Source organism: Eurytemora carolleeae, unplaced genomic scaffold, assembly GCF_000591075.1.
Source record: "Eurytemora carolleeae unplaced genomic scaffold, Eaff_2.0 scaffold777, whole genome shotgun sequence".
In the NCBI taxonomy this organism is placed as follows: domain Eukaryota; kingdom Metazoa; phylum Arthropoda; class Copepoda; order Calanoida; family Temoridae; genus Eurytemora; species Eurytemora carolleeae.
In genome coordinates this window covers 74,819-89,374 of record NW_019396828.1, presented here as the reverse complement: position 1 = coordinate 89,374, position 14,556 = coordinate 74,819, and the positions used below count along the sequence as shown (strand labels likewise).

The 14,556-nt window shown below is 32.5% G+C and overlaps 2 protein-coding genes and 1 long non-coding RNA gene across 3 annotated transcripts; 1 reads left to right on the top strand and 2 right to left on the bottom strand.

Moving 5' to 3' along the window:
* Positions 1 to 322: 322 nt before the first annotated feature.
* LOC111709134 (tubulin alpha-3 chain-like) lies at positions 323 to 2,376 on the bottom strand. Its single transcript, XM_023482741.1, has 3 exons — positions 2,272 to 2,376; positions 623 to 1,833; positions 323 to 558 (listed from the first exon to the last, which is right to left on the bottom strand). Exons 1-3 carry the CDS (start codon positions 2,272 to 2,274, stop codon positions 426 to 428), a joined length of 1,347 nt encoding a protein of 448 aa, XP_023338509.1. The 5' UTR covers positions 2,275 to 2,376; the 3' UTR covers positions 323 to 425.
* Positions 2,377 to 7,400: 5,024 nt separating this feature from the next.
* LOC111709133 (uncharacterized) lies at positions 7,401 to 7,961 on the bottom strand. The gene is made up of 2 exons (XR_002766791.1): positions 7,840 to 7,961; positions 7,401 to 7,572 (listed from the first exon to the last, which is right to left on the bottom strand). It is a non-coding gene; the product is annotated as an uncharacterized LOC111709133 (long non-coding RNA).
* Positions 7,962 to 8,062: 101 nt separating this feature from the next.
* Positions 8,063 to 10,954, top strand: LOC111709132 (tubulin alpha-3 chain). The gene is made up of 3 exons (XM_023482740.1): positions 8,063 to 8,164; positions 9,443 to 10,653; positions 10,717 to 10,954. The coding sequence occupies exons 1-3, from the start codon at positions 8,162 to 8,164 to the stop codon at positions 10,847 to 10,849; spliced, it is 1,347 nt and encodes a 448-aa protein (XP_023338508.1). The 5' UTR covers positions 8,063 to 8,161; the 3' UTR covers positions 10,850 to 10,954.
* The last annotated feature ends 3,602 nt before the right edge of the window (positions 10,955 to 14,556 follow it).

Below are 14,556 nucleotides of genomic sequence, written 5' to 3'. Positions count from 1 at the left end.
TGGAACATAATCAAATATGTAAACCTCAATATCTTTATAACTCGATCTTGTAAACCTTTGATATTTCAAACTCAGATTATTTGATCTAACAGAATTCATAGTTTGAAATATCTAAGGTCTGCAACATTTGGTTCCAAAGATATAGTGATTAGAAAATCAGAGTTTGTGGCAAAGACTCAATTCCTTTATTATACCAAATTCCTTTCTGATTCAGTTACACTTTTGGAAGATATTAGTTTAGTTGAAGAAACTGATAAAGAATTGCCATTGAAAACTTTGTAATTTTATGTATAATGTCCCATACTCTAATGAAAATGTTTTATTTTTTTCCGAATCGCTTGTAAATTTATTGAAAATTAAATTTTATGTAAATTTAGAAAAGAAAACTTCAAGTTTGTTGTATTTTCCAGTTTGACCAGATTATTTTAGTATTCATCTCCATCTCCACCCTCAGCATCAACAGAGTCTAGTCCAACCTCTTCATAATCCTTCTCAAGAGCAGCAAGATCTTCTCTAGCCTCAGAGAACTCACCCTCCTCCATACCTTCTCCTACATACCTTTTAAACACAACAAATATTAAATTACAATTATTAATATTATAAAATATAATCATGAACTTACCAATGAACAAAAGCTCTTTTAGCATACATCAGATCAAACTTGTGATCCAACCTTGCCCAGGCTTCAGCAATAGATGTGGTGTTAGAAAGCATGCAGACTGCTCTCTGAACCTTGGCAAGATCTCCACCAGGAACTACAGTAGGAGGCTGATAGTTGATACCAACTTTGAACCCTGTGGGACACCAGTCAACAAACTGAATACTTCTCTTAGTTTTGATGGTTGCAATAGCAGCATTTACATCCTTGGGTACTACATCTCCTCTATACAGAAGACAGCAGGCCATATACTTTCCATGCCTAGGATCACATTTAACCATCTGGTTTGCAGGTTCAAAGCATGCGTTGGTGATTTCTCCGACAGTAATCTGTTCATGGTAGGCTTTCTCAGAGGAGATGACAGGAGCATAGGTAACCAAGGGGAAATGGATTCTAGGATATGGAACCAAGTTGGTTTGGAACTCAGTTAGATCAACATTGAGAGCTCCGTCAAACCTGAGAGAAGCAGTGATTGAAGATACGATCTGTCCAATCAGACGGTTTAGGTTGGCATAGGATGGTCTCTCAATATCCAGGTTTCTACGGCAGATATCATAGATAGCTTCATTGTCAACCATGAAAGCACAATCTGAGTGCTCAAGAGTAGTATGGGTGGTAAGGATGGCATTGTAGGGTTCAACAACAGCAGTTGCAACTTGAGGAGCAGGATATACTGCAAACTCAAGTTTAGATTTCTTCCCATAATCCACAGAGAGTCTTTCCATGAGAAGGGAAGTAAACCCTGATCCAGTTCCTCCTCCAAAGGAATGGAAGAGAAGGAAACCCTGAAGTCCAGTGCACATATCTGCCAGTTTTCTAATCCTGTCTAGAACTAGATCTACAACCTCCTTGCCAATAGTATAGTGACCTCTAGCGTAGTTATTGGCAGCATCCTCTTTACCATTGATCAGCTGTTCTGGATGGAACAGCTGACGATATGTTCCACATCGTGTTTCATCAATTACAGTTGGTTCAAGATCAATAAATACAGCTCTTGGAACATGTTTTCCTGCTCCAGTCTCAGAGAAGAAGGTTGTAAAGGAATCATCTCCGAAGGCCTTGTCTGATGGCATATGTCCATCAGGCTGAATTCCATGCTCAAGGCAGTAGAGTTCCCAGCAAGCATTACCAATCTGGACACCGGCTTGTCCAATATGTACGGAGATACATTCACGCTAAAAAAAGATATAAAATATATTTAATGTTAATCTGTTAATGTTGATATAGTGTAAAGATATAATGTAAATTGTCATTTTAGATGCTTCTGCTTTAAAGTCAAAAGAAACTAACGAAAAAGGTCACTAACAAGGGACATGTTTTACCAATGTTAATTTAAATCTTGTGAATCTCGGGATCTCTGGATTTTGGATATCCACAATTTCACAAAAAACTCCCTGGCTAGTGATTGTCTATTCGTTTTCCACAGACGACACTCTTTACTGGATTTTAAATAAAGATTAAATTAATCTGTAGATTAACAATATATAGAGCTGGATATCAACAATACAAGAGTTCCTACCTCTGTATAAATTGTCAAATCCTTAAAAATAAAACTCAATTCCTTGATCATATATTCATGAACTATTTTATATCAAAATAGGGTTTAATTTTACCATTTTGAATGTTTGCTGCAGATACCAGTTAGGTGGCAGAGCAACGATAACTGAGGAATGAGAATATGATAATCTTTTTGGATCCTATACCCCCCCCTCTCTCTTCTCTACCATTGGTTGAACCTAGTAAAACCATCCAATAAGAGGATTGCAATATAGGTGCCCAGTATACCTTTCTAAAGCCTTGGTTACTTGGGTTCTATGACTCATGTGTGTGAATGTGGGAGTAGGAGTCACACCCTACGCATTTGGAGATTTAAAGGGACAATTTTTATTGAAAGGGATCCTACACATACCAAGGTTATAATGCAAGGAAAGTTATTTGCTGTTGCGTATATTCTGTGTACATGTTGAAACCAGTTCTCTCTGGTCGGAATTTGTAAACAAGAATAGATGCATCAGTGTTTTCTTAGTATCCGAGGAGGTTAAAAGCATTAAATTTTGATAATTCACATAATAGTTTCCTATGACCAGAATATTTCATTGATTTTTTATGTGAAAGATGGATCCCATATCAGGCTTCGACATCCGTCTTGTGTTTAAAATCTTTACAGAAATTTCGGATAGAAATAAAATTAAAATTTTCGATTGTTTCAAAAATTATTATTGGCACATTCTACCATTCAGATGAAATATATGGATAAAAATCAGTAAAATTTTACAAATATTAGTTGCTGGCGCATTCTTATATGAACACTTGTCTTAAACTCTAATTTTCGCATCCTTAAATATTTGCAACCTTTCTCGTAAACCTGTATTATCTCTATATAAGTTTAGCTTGTCTGTCTGTCTGACTGTTTGTCTGTTTGTCTGTTAGTTTGTATCCAATAAAGGCCAAAGGGATGAACCGATCAGGCCCAAATTTTGTGTGGGACCTCACGTAGCCCCAGGGAAGGTTTATGAATGATCAAAATTTCAAATATTTGTCTCCATCTAAATTCAATTTTCAATAATATTTTGAAAATTTTGAAAATCCACGAAATTTTGTTTTGTTTTACGATGTACACAAAGAGAACATGTTCACAATTAAAATAGAAGATGGACGCGAAGCGCCCTAAAAGGCTAGTAAACTATTAATTTTGATCAATTGATATAAAAGATTTATGTAAATAAAGGTTACGAAGATGTACTAAACCTTAATTCCACCTAAGATTGATAACCTCAATGTTTTTAATCATAACTCCTTTTTATTGAAGATCTGTTGAAAAAAAAAATATTTTGATTTACTAATATGTAGCAGGATAATCTAGCTTTTCTTCTAAACAAGAGTTTGGTGCGAGTATGTAAAGATTCCTCTACTTAAAATTTTGATTGAGTGTGTCAAAATCAATAAAGGAATTGATTTTTCAATCCCAGTATCATTTCAATACGATAAATTCTGTTAGATTAAATATTCGAAGTCAAATATATTCATATCTTACATTGATAGTTATATGGCAAAATCTATTTTTACAACATTTTTTATACGATAAAAAATGAAAAAGTTTGATAATTTTGTCTCCAAAAACCAGTAAAAAAAGTTTTAAAGTAATTTACCATGAAAATAAGCATGTAAAGATCACGAATTTCTAGGTTTTTTTGACAAATAACAAGATCTGTAATTCTTTGTGTTGAATTTTTTATCTATTATTTTTAGCGCTATCTTCATTTATGTTGACTTTCAAAAGATGATTTGTTTATTTATCTCATGAACAATTAAATGTGTTTTATTTGAAAAGCTTTTGATAATTTTACAAAAAAAATATCCAACTAATTAATTCTTAAATAAATCCCTAAGAATATGACAAAACTTTATTTATAACTTTATTCATGGGGTTTCTCGTTTTTCCATCTCTTAAAGACTTTTAAAAATTGTTAAGATAGTTTTAACCCACAAAAATGGAAGACAACAATTTGGAATGATAAGGAATCATGGACTTATTTCTTTGTATAAACATTGTCATCATTAGCTTTTTTTAAAAAAAACTCATATTTTTTCTGTTCATAAGTTTTTTAAAAAATATTATTTCTATTTTAACAAACGTTGGTGTAATCATGTAATAAATATTCATTTTCTATTAGCGCGAATTTACCAGGGACAACTGTGAATTTACTTTTCCATATCATCAAAAAAGTGAAGAAAACATGAGGAATTGTCAATTTCCGGTGAATAGCAGTTTAATTAAGTTGTTGATAATATTAATATATGTCTAAATACTAAAAAAAGTTTTATATTTTTACTTAAAACGTTGTAATTTAGCTATATATTCATCTTGTAAATGCGCGAGTATTTCTAATGAAAATGCGCAATTCATGAATTTCTCTCACAAATACTCTGAGTAGGGGTGAACAAGGTTAAATGTTGTAATTTCAAGTGACAAGCAAGTGAAAGATATTGATGTTTTTATAACTGGAATAGTTATTTTTAAAGAGAGAACACAATTTAGAATAAATCATGGATATCTCAGTCAGTCTTAATCAGATAAAGCGTTTTAAGGCACAGTTGTGAATTAGATATGCCACTCTATTTATGGAGGGTCATATATAAATGAGATTTAGATTGTCTAAAAATTATGCTAATCTTTTTAAAGAGTGCAGTTTTACTTTGACTTTTTAAGCAAACTAATTTTTTGTAGCAAAATTTGCTCATTTAAAAATTTATTTATTAAAATGCAGTATTACTTCAAGGCCACTGCACATTTATATTTTTTTGCAATCGCAAACAAAATCATTGTTTATGATTAGCAGTGCGTGAAGAACATTTTTACACAAAGGAACTGAGTTTTTGCCACAAATTCTGATTTCTAAATCGCTATATCTTTGCAACCTGATGGTGTTAACCTTTGATATTTCAAACTATTATTATCTGATCTAAAATAATTCATAGTTTGAAATATCCAAGGTCTCTGACATTGAAATGCAAAGATATAGGAATAAGAAAATCAGATTTTGTGACAAAAACTCAATTCCTTTCTCACCATTTAATTAATTAATTAAAACGAAATAACATTGAAGCTTTTTTATAATAAAAGAAACATATTTATTACGAGCTGAAGTGCCCGGCGTTATCTGTAAAAAAATTTAGAATTTTGAAAAAAATTATTTGAAAAAAAAAATAATCGATTTTTCAAGAAACAAGATTAAACTTTTATCTAACCTATATGCAAACCTAACCTAACCTAACCCTGGGTACCAATGAGTTCCCTCATAAAGAAAATGCAGCCAATTTGGTCTATCCGTTTGACCAGCTATAGCTAACATATATATACAAATATAAATATATATATATATACTAGCTGAAGAGCCTGGCGTTGCCCGTAGAAAAAAAAATTTGAAACAAAATTTGAAATCAAAAATTTTTGAATTCTTTTAGCCATAGCACCCCCCGGCCACCCATGAGTGTCCGCAAAAAATGTCAGCCCAATCGGTGCAGCCGTTTGGCCGGCTATAGGGAACACATAAACGAATGTCTTGTTTTATTATATAGATGAGCGGAAAGCTTTATAATTATAGATTATTATAGGGAAGTGTTTGCGAAACATTAAACTAAATCAAAATCTAATCAAATTTGGATTTCATCGCTATGAGTTTGTGTACACTGTATTTAATGTTTATTGGGAGTCAAATATTATAGAAACCACTAGCAGAGAATATTTTTTATATTTTAGAGAAATTAAATAATCATTTTCATAAAATCCTTTTATTTAAATGGTTACACGGAATTTTATGAAATCATAATTTTTGTATTTTTGAGAAATCATTTTTTTGTAAAAATGAACTGTAGATATAATTTTCAAAAAGTTTTTTTTTTTTAAAGGTAACACGCAGTTTTATGTCACATGTGAGCATTCATTTATGAGGTCAGTACAAAAGAGAATAGAATATATATTAGAGGGGTTTTTAGAGAATCTCTCGTTATGAATTTTTTCAGTCTCTTTCAGCCTGAAAGAGAGTTCAAAGTGTACAAATCATGTAAATGTTCACAAATTATATGCAGTAGAGTACATTAATACAGTATGTTCTCTAGACTATCCATTTCAATTTCGAATTTTTTAAAGCTGTTAAATAAACTTAATAATGAATTTGGTGAATAAAAAACATCATTTGATTTATAGTTATAACGGAAAATCATCGTTTGTAAAGTGAAAGGCATAGAGTCTATGTGAAATGATTATTGGTCAGTTATGAAGCTAGCCAATTTCATAATTTGGTTTTCTTTTAATATTAATTTTATATTTTCTATAAAATGATATTCCAGGGCCCAAAAGGTTTTATAGCATAAATATGTGAAGTACACCTGCAGTATGGAAACAGTACAACAAAATGGCCGTTTTACACTTTTTTCTAGTAAATTCCCCTCTAATATATATTCTATTCTCTTTGGTCAGTACATAATAAAATCTGGGGGGACCTTAAACACAATAGAAAGCAGTACAAATGTACATATTAATCTAGTTAGTTGTATAGTGTCTAGGGTATGTTAAAAAATTAAAATAATGATATTGATAATTGATGAGCTACAATGTTTTACAAAAAAGTTCAATTTCTCTAAAATATAAAAGATATTCTCCCATTCAATACGTTCGGTTTTAAATGTTTGACTTCGTATATTGAACTATTTAAATCACAGTTCGAGTTTAACAGTCGTCTTTCTATTCCACAGTTTTATGTGTCCCACTAAATAGTTAGATGTAGCATAAAGAAAATATAAATAGTTAGATGTAGCATAAAGAAAATATAAACCAAAAGAGACTGAATCAGGATTATTGGATTAAGGACGGATTATACTTCAATCCTCTCTCTTAATTCTTATCTTCTAGCCACAAGCCAACAATTCAAACATTAAATTGTATTTTATAAACCTGCATAATGTTATATTAGTGTCCTGTAGAAATTTTCGTGTTTTTTTTAAGGTTTCCGGTCAAATTAATACAATTTAGTTTATTTCATCAAATACAACCAAATCGGATGAAAAATTACCAAATATTAGATTTTTTCCATTGAATTTCTACGCATAAATTGTAGTAATCTCTGTTTGTTTATTTGTATGTCCGATCATATAAATAAAAGTTGAATTGAGGAACTCAGTGAACCTCGGGAATGTTCTTCGCTTGGTTTCAAAGATTTCAGTTGAGTTGATAAAACCTAAGTTTCAAAGCTACTGTTGAATATTATTATTTTTTTTAAATAATTCTCATTTTTACTGGATCTCCCTGTAGAACCCTAAAACTAGGTTTGGGTCTGGTTAGATCTTTAGACTTTACTCCAACAGGTGTAAACCCTTAAATGTGGTTCTCAATGCATGAGTCATCCTGAGCACACCTGGAAATATTTTTTTACTTTTTTTTAACTTTTTGTGATAATTCAATCTTTGTCCTGAATTAGGACAAACAATTTCTAAAAAATATTTAAATACAGTGAAATATTTATGCAAAATATAAATGTACAAAAATGATAGGACAATATTGTAACAGATGTAGAATACTAGCAGAGGAATGAAGAGGAGGGTATGGGGCGTGTATCAAATATAAATCTGTCATGCGTGGCATCCAACTCGCAAATAATTTTACATAAAATAAATTTAATTACCTAGGTTTAGGTCTTGTACTGCCTATGTACGTGATTATGTACTGCAAGATGTACAGTATACATGGAATATTCACACCTGTTACCTGAAACCTATTTAAATGAGCAGGTGAGCACTCGCACGCCCAAAACAGGACTGAGCCAATAGGAGAACAGACGTCCAGAATCAGCCAATAGGAGAACAGTGTTGGATCACGTGACACCTGGCAGTAGAGCCTAGAAATGGGGAGTGAAAGGAAGGTTATGACAGTATCAAGCAGACCGCTATCAAGGAACCATTATTTTCCTATTTTGGCGACTCTTCTAACTCCTTTAAACCCTCATCATGGTAAGAATATTATTATACTTTTTAAAAAAATTTCAATTCCCGAACCCCCCCTCCATCGGTCTATTTTTTATCTCTATGGTCTTTACTTTGGGGTTAACTGCAAAGGATAAGAAAATTAACTGCAAAGGATAAGAAAATTAACTGCAAAGTTCTATTTATTAAGAAAATTATTAATTATATACTTCTTCAAATATTGAGACAATTTGAACTTAGGAATTTTTTCTATGCCACAGAAATCAGAAAAAAAGTAACTGATTACTTGATATTTCGAACTATGAATAATGTTATAAATTAAAAAACTCAAAGTTAGAAATATCAAAGGTTTACACCATCAGATTGCAAAGATAAGGGGATCAGAAAATTTGAGTTTCTGGCAAAAACTCAGTTTCTTCAAGGAAAAAAGCCTAAATAAGGCATTAAAGTTTATAATTTTTAAAGCATTAGTATTTTATCTTTTTTGGGGGTATCTCTGTATCTCTGTTTTCAATAGGAATGTTATCTTCATAAGAAATTTATTTTTTCATTGATTTATGTTAAAAATATTTCATTCAATCCCTATTTCTGAAAACCTTTATGTTTTTGGTATTTATTAACCATTTTTGGTGCTTACTACCCCAAAAATGAATATTTTTAGACATTTAATGAAGGGTTTTGGTGCAAAGTTATTTTTTTTATTTTTTCATTGTTTCGTGATTTGTTTGATTATGCTTGGACACGTTGTGCACACCAGGATTTCGTGTAGAGAATATATCTTCAGCAGCAAGGGGTGCAATTCTATTTCATAAACTCGGACCCATATATATCTGTAGAATAGAAAGACGACATTTAAACATTTTACTAAATTTGAAATAGTAAAGGTGTAGAGAATCAAGTTGCAAGAAAATATGGATTATAAAATAAGAGATTGGGGCAAGTGTTTAGCTTATTTTCTTAAGTTTTGAAATGTACTGGCTTTTCAATCTTTCACTCTACTACAGTAAAACCCTATTTGTCGTATTCTTCACTTTCTGATATTAGAAAGTTGCAGATATTAAGTTTTTTCAATTAAATGATTATATGGAGCTCTTTAAAGCTGTTTCCACATTCATGGCTATTTGTTTAATTTTTGCAAATACTGAGATATTTACGTAAAATAGTATAAAACAAAACCTAGTGAACATTGGCAAGACGACATTTGATAAATTCTTTCGATGTATGGTTCAATTAGGGTTTAACTGTATATACATACATACATACATACATTACCAGTATATGTGTTTTTACATAATTCTTTTTTAGCGTGAATGTATCTCCGTTCATATTGGACAAGCCGGTGTCCAGATTGGTAATGCTTGCTGGGAACTCTACTGCCTTGAGCATGGAATTCAGCCTGATGGACATATGCCATCAGACAAGGCCTTCGGAGATGATTCCTTTACAACCTTCTTCTCTGAGACTGGAGCAGGAAAACATGTTCCAAGAGCTGTATTTATTGATCTTGAACCAACTGTAATTGATGAAACACGATGTGGAACATATCGTCAGCTGTTCCATCCAGAACAGCTGATCAATGGTAAAGAGGATGCTGCCAATAACTACGCTAGAGGTCACTATACTATTGGCAAGGAGGTTGTAGATCTAGTTCTAGACAGGATTAGAAAACTGGCAGATATGTGCACTGGACTTCAGGGTTTCCTTCTCTTCCATTCCTTTGGAGGAGGAACTGGATCAGGGTTTACTTCCCTTCTCATGGAAAGACTCTCTGTGGATTATGGGAAGAAATCTAAACTTGAGTTTGCAGTATATCCTGCTCCTCAAGTTGCAACTGCTGTTGTTGAACCCTACAATGCCATCCTTACCACCCATACTACTCTTGAGCACTCAGATTGTGCTTTCATGGTTGACAATGAAGCTATCTATGATATCTGCCGTAGAAACCTGGATATTGAGAGACCATCCTATGCCAACCTGAACCGTCTGATTGGACAGATTGTATCTTCAATCACTGCTTCTCTCAGGTTTGACGGAGCTCTCAATGTTGATCTAACTGAGTTCCAAACCAACTTGGTTCCATATCCTAGAATCCATTTCCCCTTGGTTACCTATGCTCCTGTCATCTCCTCTGAGAAAGCCTACCATGAACAGATTACTGTCGGAGAGATCACCAATGCATGCTTTGAACCTGCAAACCAGATGGTTAAATGTGATCCTAGGCATGGAAAGTATATGGCCTGCTGTCTTCTGTATAGAGGAGATGTAGTACCCAAGGATGTAAATGCTGCTATTGCAACCATCAAAACTAAGAGAAGTATTCAGTTTGTTGACTGGTGTCCCACAGGGTTCAAAGTTGGTATCAACTATCAGCCTCCTACTGTAGTTCCTGGTGGAGATCTTGCCAAGGTTCAGAGAGCAGTCTGCATGCTTTCTAACACCACATCTATTGCTGAAGCCTGGGCAAGGTTGGATCACAAGTTTGATCTGATGTATGCTAAGAGAGCTTTTGTTCATTGGTAAGTTCATGATTATATTTTATAATATTAATAATTGTAATTTAATATTTGTTGTGTTTAAAGGTATGTAGGAGAAGGTATGGAGGAGGGTGAGTTCTCTGAGGCTAGAGAAGATCTTGCTGCTCTTGAGAAGGATTATGAAGAGGTTGGACTAGACTCTGTTGATGCTGAGGGTGGAGATGGAGATGAATACTAAACTAATCTTAACAAATTGGAAAATACAACAAATTTGAAGTTTTCTTTTCTAAATTTATATAAAATTTAATTTTCAATAAATTTACAATCGATTCGGAAAAAAATATAACATTTTTGATTAGGGTATGGAAAATTATACATAAATGTCGTAACATATTATTAACGTATTAGAATTAGTTTTTATAAGTATGTTTTATTACTACTACTAGTAATTGTGTGAAAATTTTCACAGAAAGGGAATATAGACATAATTTTGAGTTTTCTATGTTTTACTCTCAGAAAATTGACTATATGCAAATGTTGTTTCTCTGTGGAATTTCTGCTAAAGAAACAATGTAGAAATTGTGAAAATAAAACAGTTTTCAAGCTAGATTATGGTTTCAGGGTATATGGCATTTTAAAAATGGAGGGTCACTTAAAATATACAGAATGTTAGAATCTTAGTATTTATTTGACGATTTTACAGTTGTCAGGTACAGAACAGGTACAGGTACAGGTACAGGTACAGGTACAGGTACAGTATTTATTTGACGACGAGTTTACAGTTGTCAGGTACAGAACATACAAAATCGGTGATAGTAATTCCAGTTAGAAATTACGAGCAAAATCTTAATCATTCCGGAGGGAAAAAAAATAAGAAAAAAAAATATTTAAATTTCGTTTTTATTTTTTTTAATCTTGCCAATTTTCAAGTTGCTGTTATTTTTGTTATTGTTTGGAATTTTTCCAGTCTGTAAAAATATTTGAGTAATCAAAATATGAACGTTTTGTTTTATAACTGAATTCACTTTTTTTTCTTTAACAAGTGTTAAAAAATGACCGCCATTTTCTTAAATGCATATTAAGGTTCAGTGCGAAAATTGACTAAAACCCTCGGAAGTTTATCGGCCGGGTTGACTTTGAAGAGTACTCTTGAACGAAAGGAGGTATCGTACTCTGAAGTAGCTCTTGACCTTGACTATCTTCTTGCAAAATTAGTATTACCTCACCCCCGCCTACAGAAAGAAAGGTGAAACTGCACATGAAACGTTTTATCGAAATACTGGTGCATAAGAAAACTAAATTTGTGTTTTATTTTGCAATACATGTTGCAGATATTTTGTTATATTGCAAAACGTTCATATTACAGTTGCTCAAATCTTTTTACAAATTGTAAAAAGTCCAAAAAATGACAGAGAAATAGCTGTTTAAAAATTGTACAATTAATTGTTTGTATGTATATATTCTAGCTTTTTTAAGGGAACCCTTGAAATTTTTTTTGTTTCAAAATTTGATTTTTAACAAATTCCACGGGTAACACTGGACATTTCCCCTAGTTACTATATTGCAGGTTTTAATTACTCAAGAAGAAAAATCTATTTCATTACAGATTTTATTGGTCCTTTTTGACTGAGGTTTCAGATTGGAAAGGAAAGCCATTTAAATCATAAATTGATAAATTTTACGGAGTCTGGAGAATGAATCAGTTTCTCATCCAAGCTGTGTGCGGTTGCATTTAGAGAAGCCAATAACCGTTTCTTTTCCAATCCGTGTATACACGCAACCCCGGAGAACTTAAACCAGGACTAGTTTCTCCAGTCTATTCTCCGATCAGAGAACACAAACATCTCTCATCGTGTTTAAAATTTATATTCTTTGTTCCATCTTTTTAAATATTTCTAAGTTGAAATTAAAAAAAGTTGATTAGAATATATCGAAAAGAATCCAGCATAAAACAGAAACAGCTCTGAAATCTTATAAATTGTAGATTTTTCCATAATGTACCAAAAAGGGGGGTACATAGGTGGTGATAAATTTAGATTCTTTGAGACTCCTTTAATAAATATCAAATTTCATAATTTATAAGATAAAGACGACTTTCAATCCAATATTTTCTGGTTATCGCTGAATTATGCAAGGAAGATAGAACTATGAAAGAGGAAAGACTAATAAAGAAATATAATGGCTGGAGAGTGTACTAACCCTTAATAAAGAACAAGGAAGACCACTAAGAATACGCCCAAGGAAGATTTAATTGTAAAACTTGATGAAGCCAAGAAGAGTGCTAGAAAGACTACAAAACCCTTAGAAAGGACTAGAAAGACTACAAAACCCTAAGTAATGACAAGGAAAATTATTAAATCCTAAGAAAAGACTAAGAAGACTATCAAAACCTGAAAAAGGACTAGGAATAATAATTAACCCTAAAAAAGCACTAGAAAGACAACTAACTCCGAAGAAAGGACTATGTAGTTTACTAAATCCTAAGATAGAACAAGGAAGATTACTAAACTCTAAGAAAGGACTAGAAAAACTACTAATTTCTGAAAAAGACTACTAAACCCTAAAAAGGACTAAAAGACTACTAAACTTTAAGAAAGAACTAGAAAGACTACTAGTTCCTAAAAAAAGAACTAGGAAGACTAGCAAATCCTAAGAAAGAACTAGAAAGACTCCTAAATTCTAAGAAAGAACAAGGAAGACAGCTAAACGCTAAGAAAGAACAAGAAAAACTACTAATTCCTAAAACAGGACTAGGAAGGCTATTGAATACAAAGAAAGAACTAGGAAGACTAGTAAATCCTAAGAAAGAACTAGAAAGACTAACAAACCCTAACAAAGGACTAGGAAGACTAGTAAATCCTAAGAAAGGACTAGGAAGACTATTATACCCTAAAAAAGGACTAAAAGATTACTAAACCCCAAAAAAGAACTACAGAGACTAACACATCCTAAGACAAGACTAGGAAGACACCAAACCCTAAAAAGGGTCTAGGAAGACTATTTAACCCTAAAAAAGAACTAGAAAGACAACAAAACTCTTAAAGAGGACTAGGACGACTACTAAACCCTAAAAAAGAAATAGGAAGACTAACAAATCCTAAGACAGGACTAGAAAGACTACCAAGCTCACAAAAATACTGCAGAAGCTTTTAAAAAAACAATCTAGAAATATTAGAAATAAACCTAACAGGATATGGTAAAAGATAAATGGTTGCCATAGATGAGTGCTGGAGTGGAGGGGGAAGAGGATTGAATTCCAAATTTTGATTATAATTTAAATATTTAATGAGCTTTCATCGATGTCTTTTTTTCTTGCTGATAAGTTTTAAAAACAATTTTAGAAAAAATGTATCTCTTCTTTTCAATTCTTTGATCAAATATTTGTTTAACATTTAAAAAAGGTTTCATCGTCTTAAATTCTCGCTTTGGTGTTTTATAGACGTCTGCCTTTCTCTATATTTTCAGGATAATATTTTCAACCAGGACTCATAAATAATTCAAACTGTCAACAGAAAAGATTTTAGAAGTTACACTTCTATAGAAAGAAAATGAAGGCTGAAGAGCCTCCTACTGTAAAGGGAATCTGGAGAGAAACCCTAGAACCTGGAGACTGTAAACTATAAAGAACCCTATAAACCTGGAGACTGTAAACTGTATAGAACCCTAGAACCTGGAGACTGTAAACTGTATTGAACCTTAGAACCTGGAGACTGTAAACATATAGAACCCTAGAACCTGGAGACTGTAAACTGTATAGAACCTTAGAACCTGGAGACTGTAAACATATAGAACCCTAGAACCTGGAGACTGTAAACTTTATAGAACCCTAGAACCTGGAGACTGTAAACTGTATAGAACCCTAGAACCTGGAGACTGTAAACATATAGAACCCTAGAACCTGGATGCTGTAAACTATATAGAACCCTAGAACCTGGAGACTGTAAA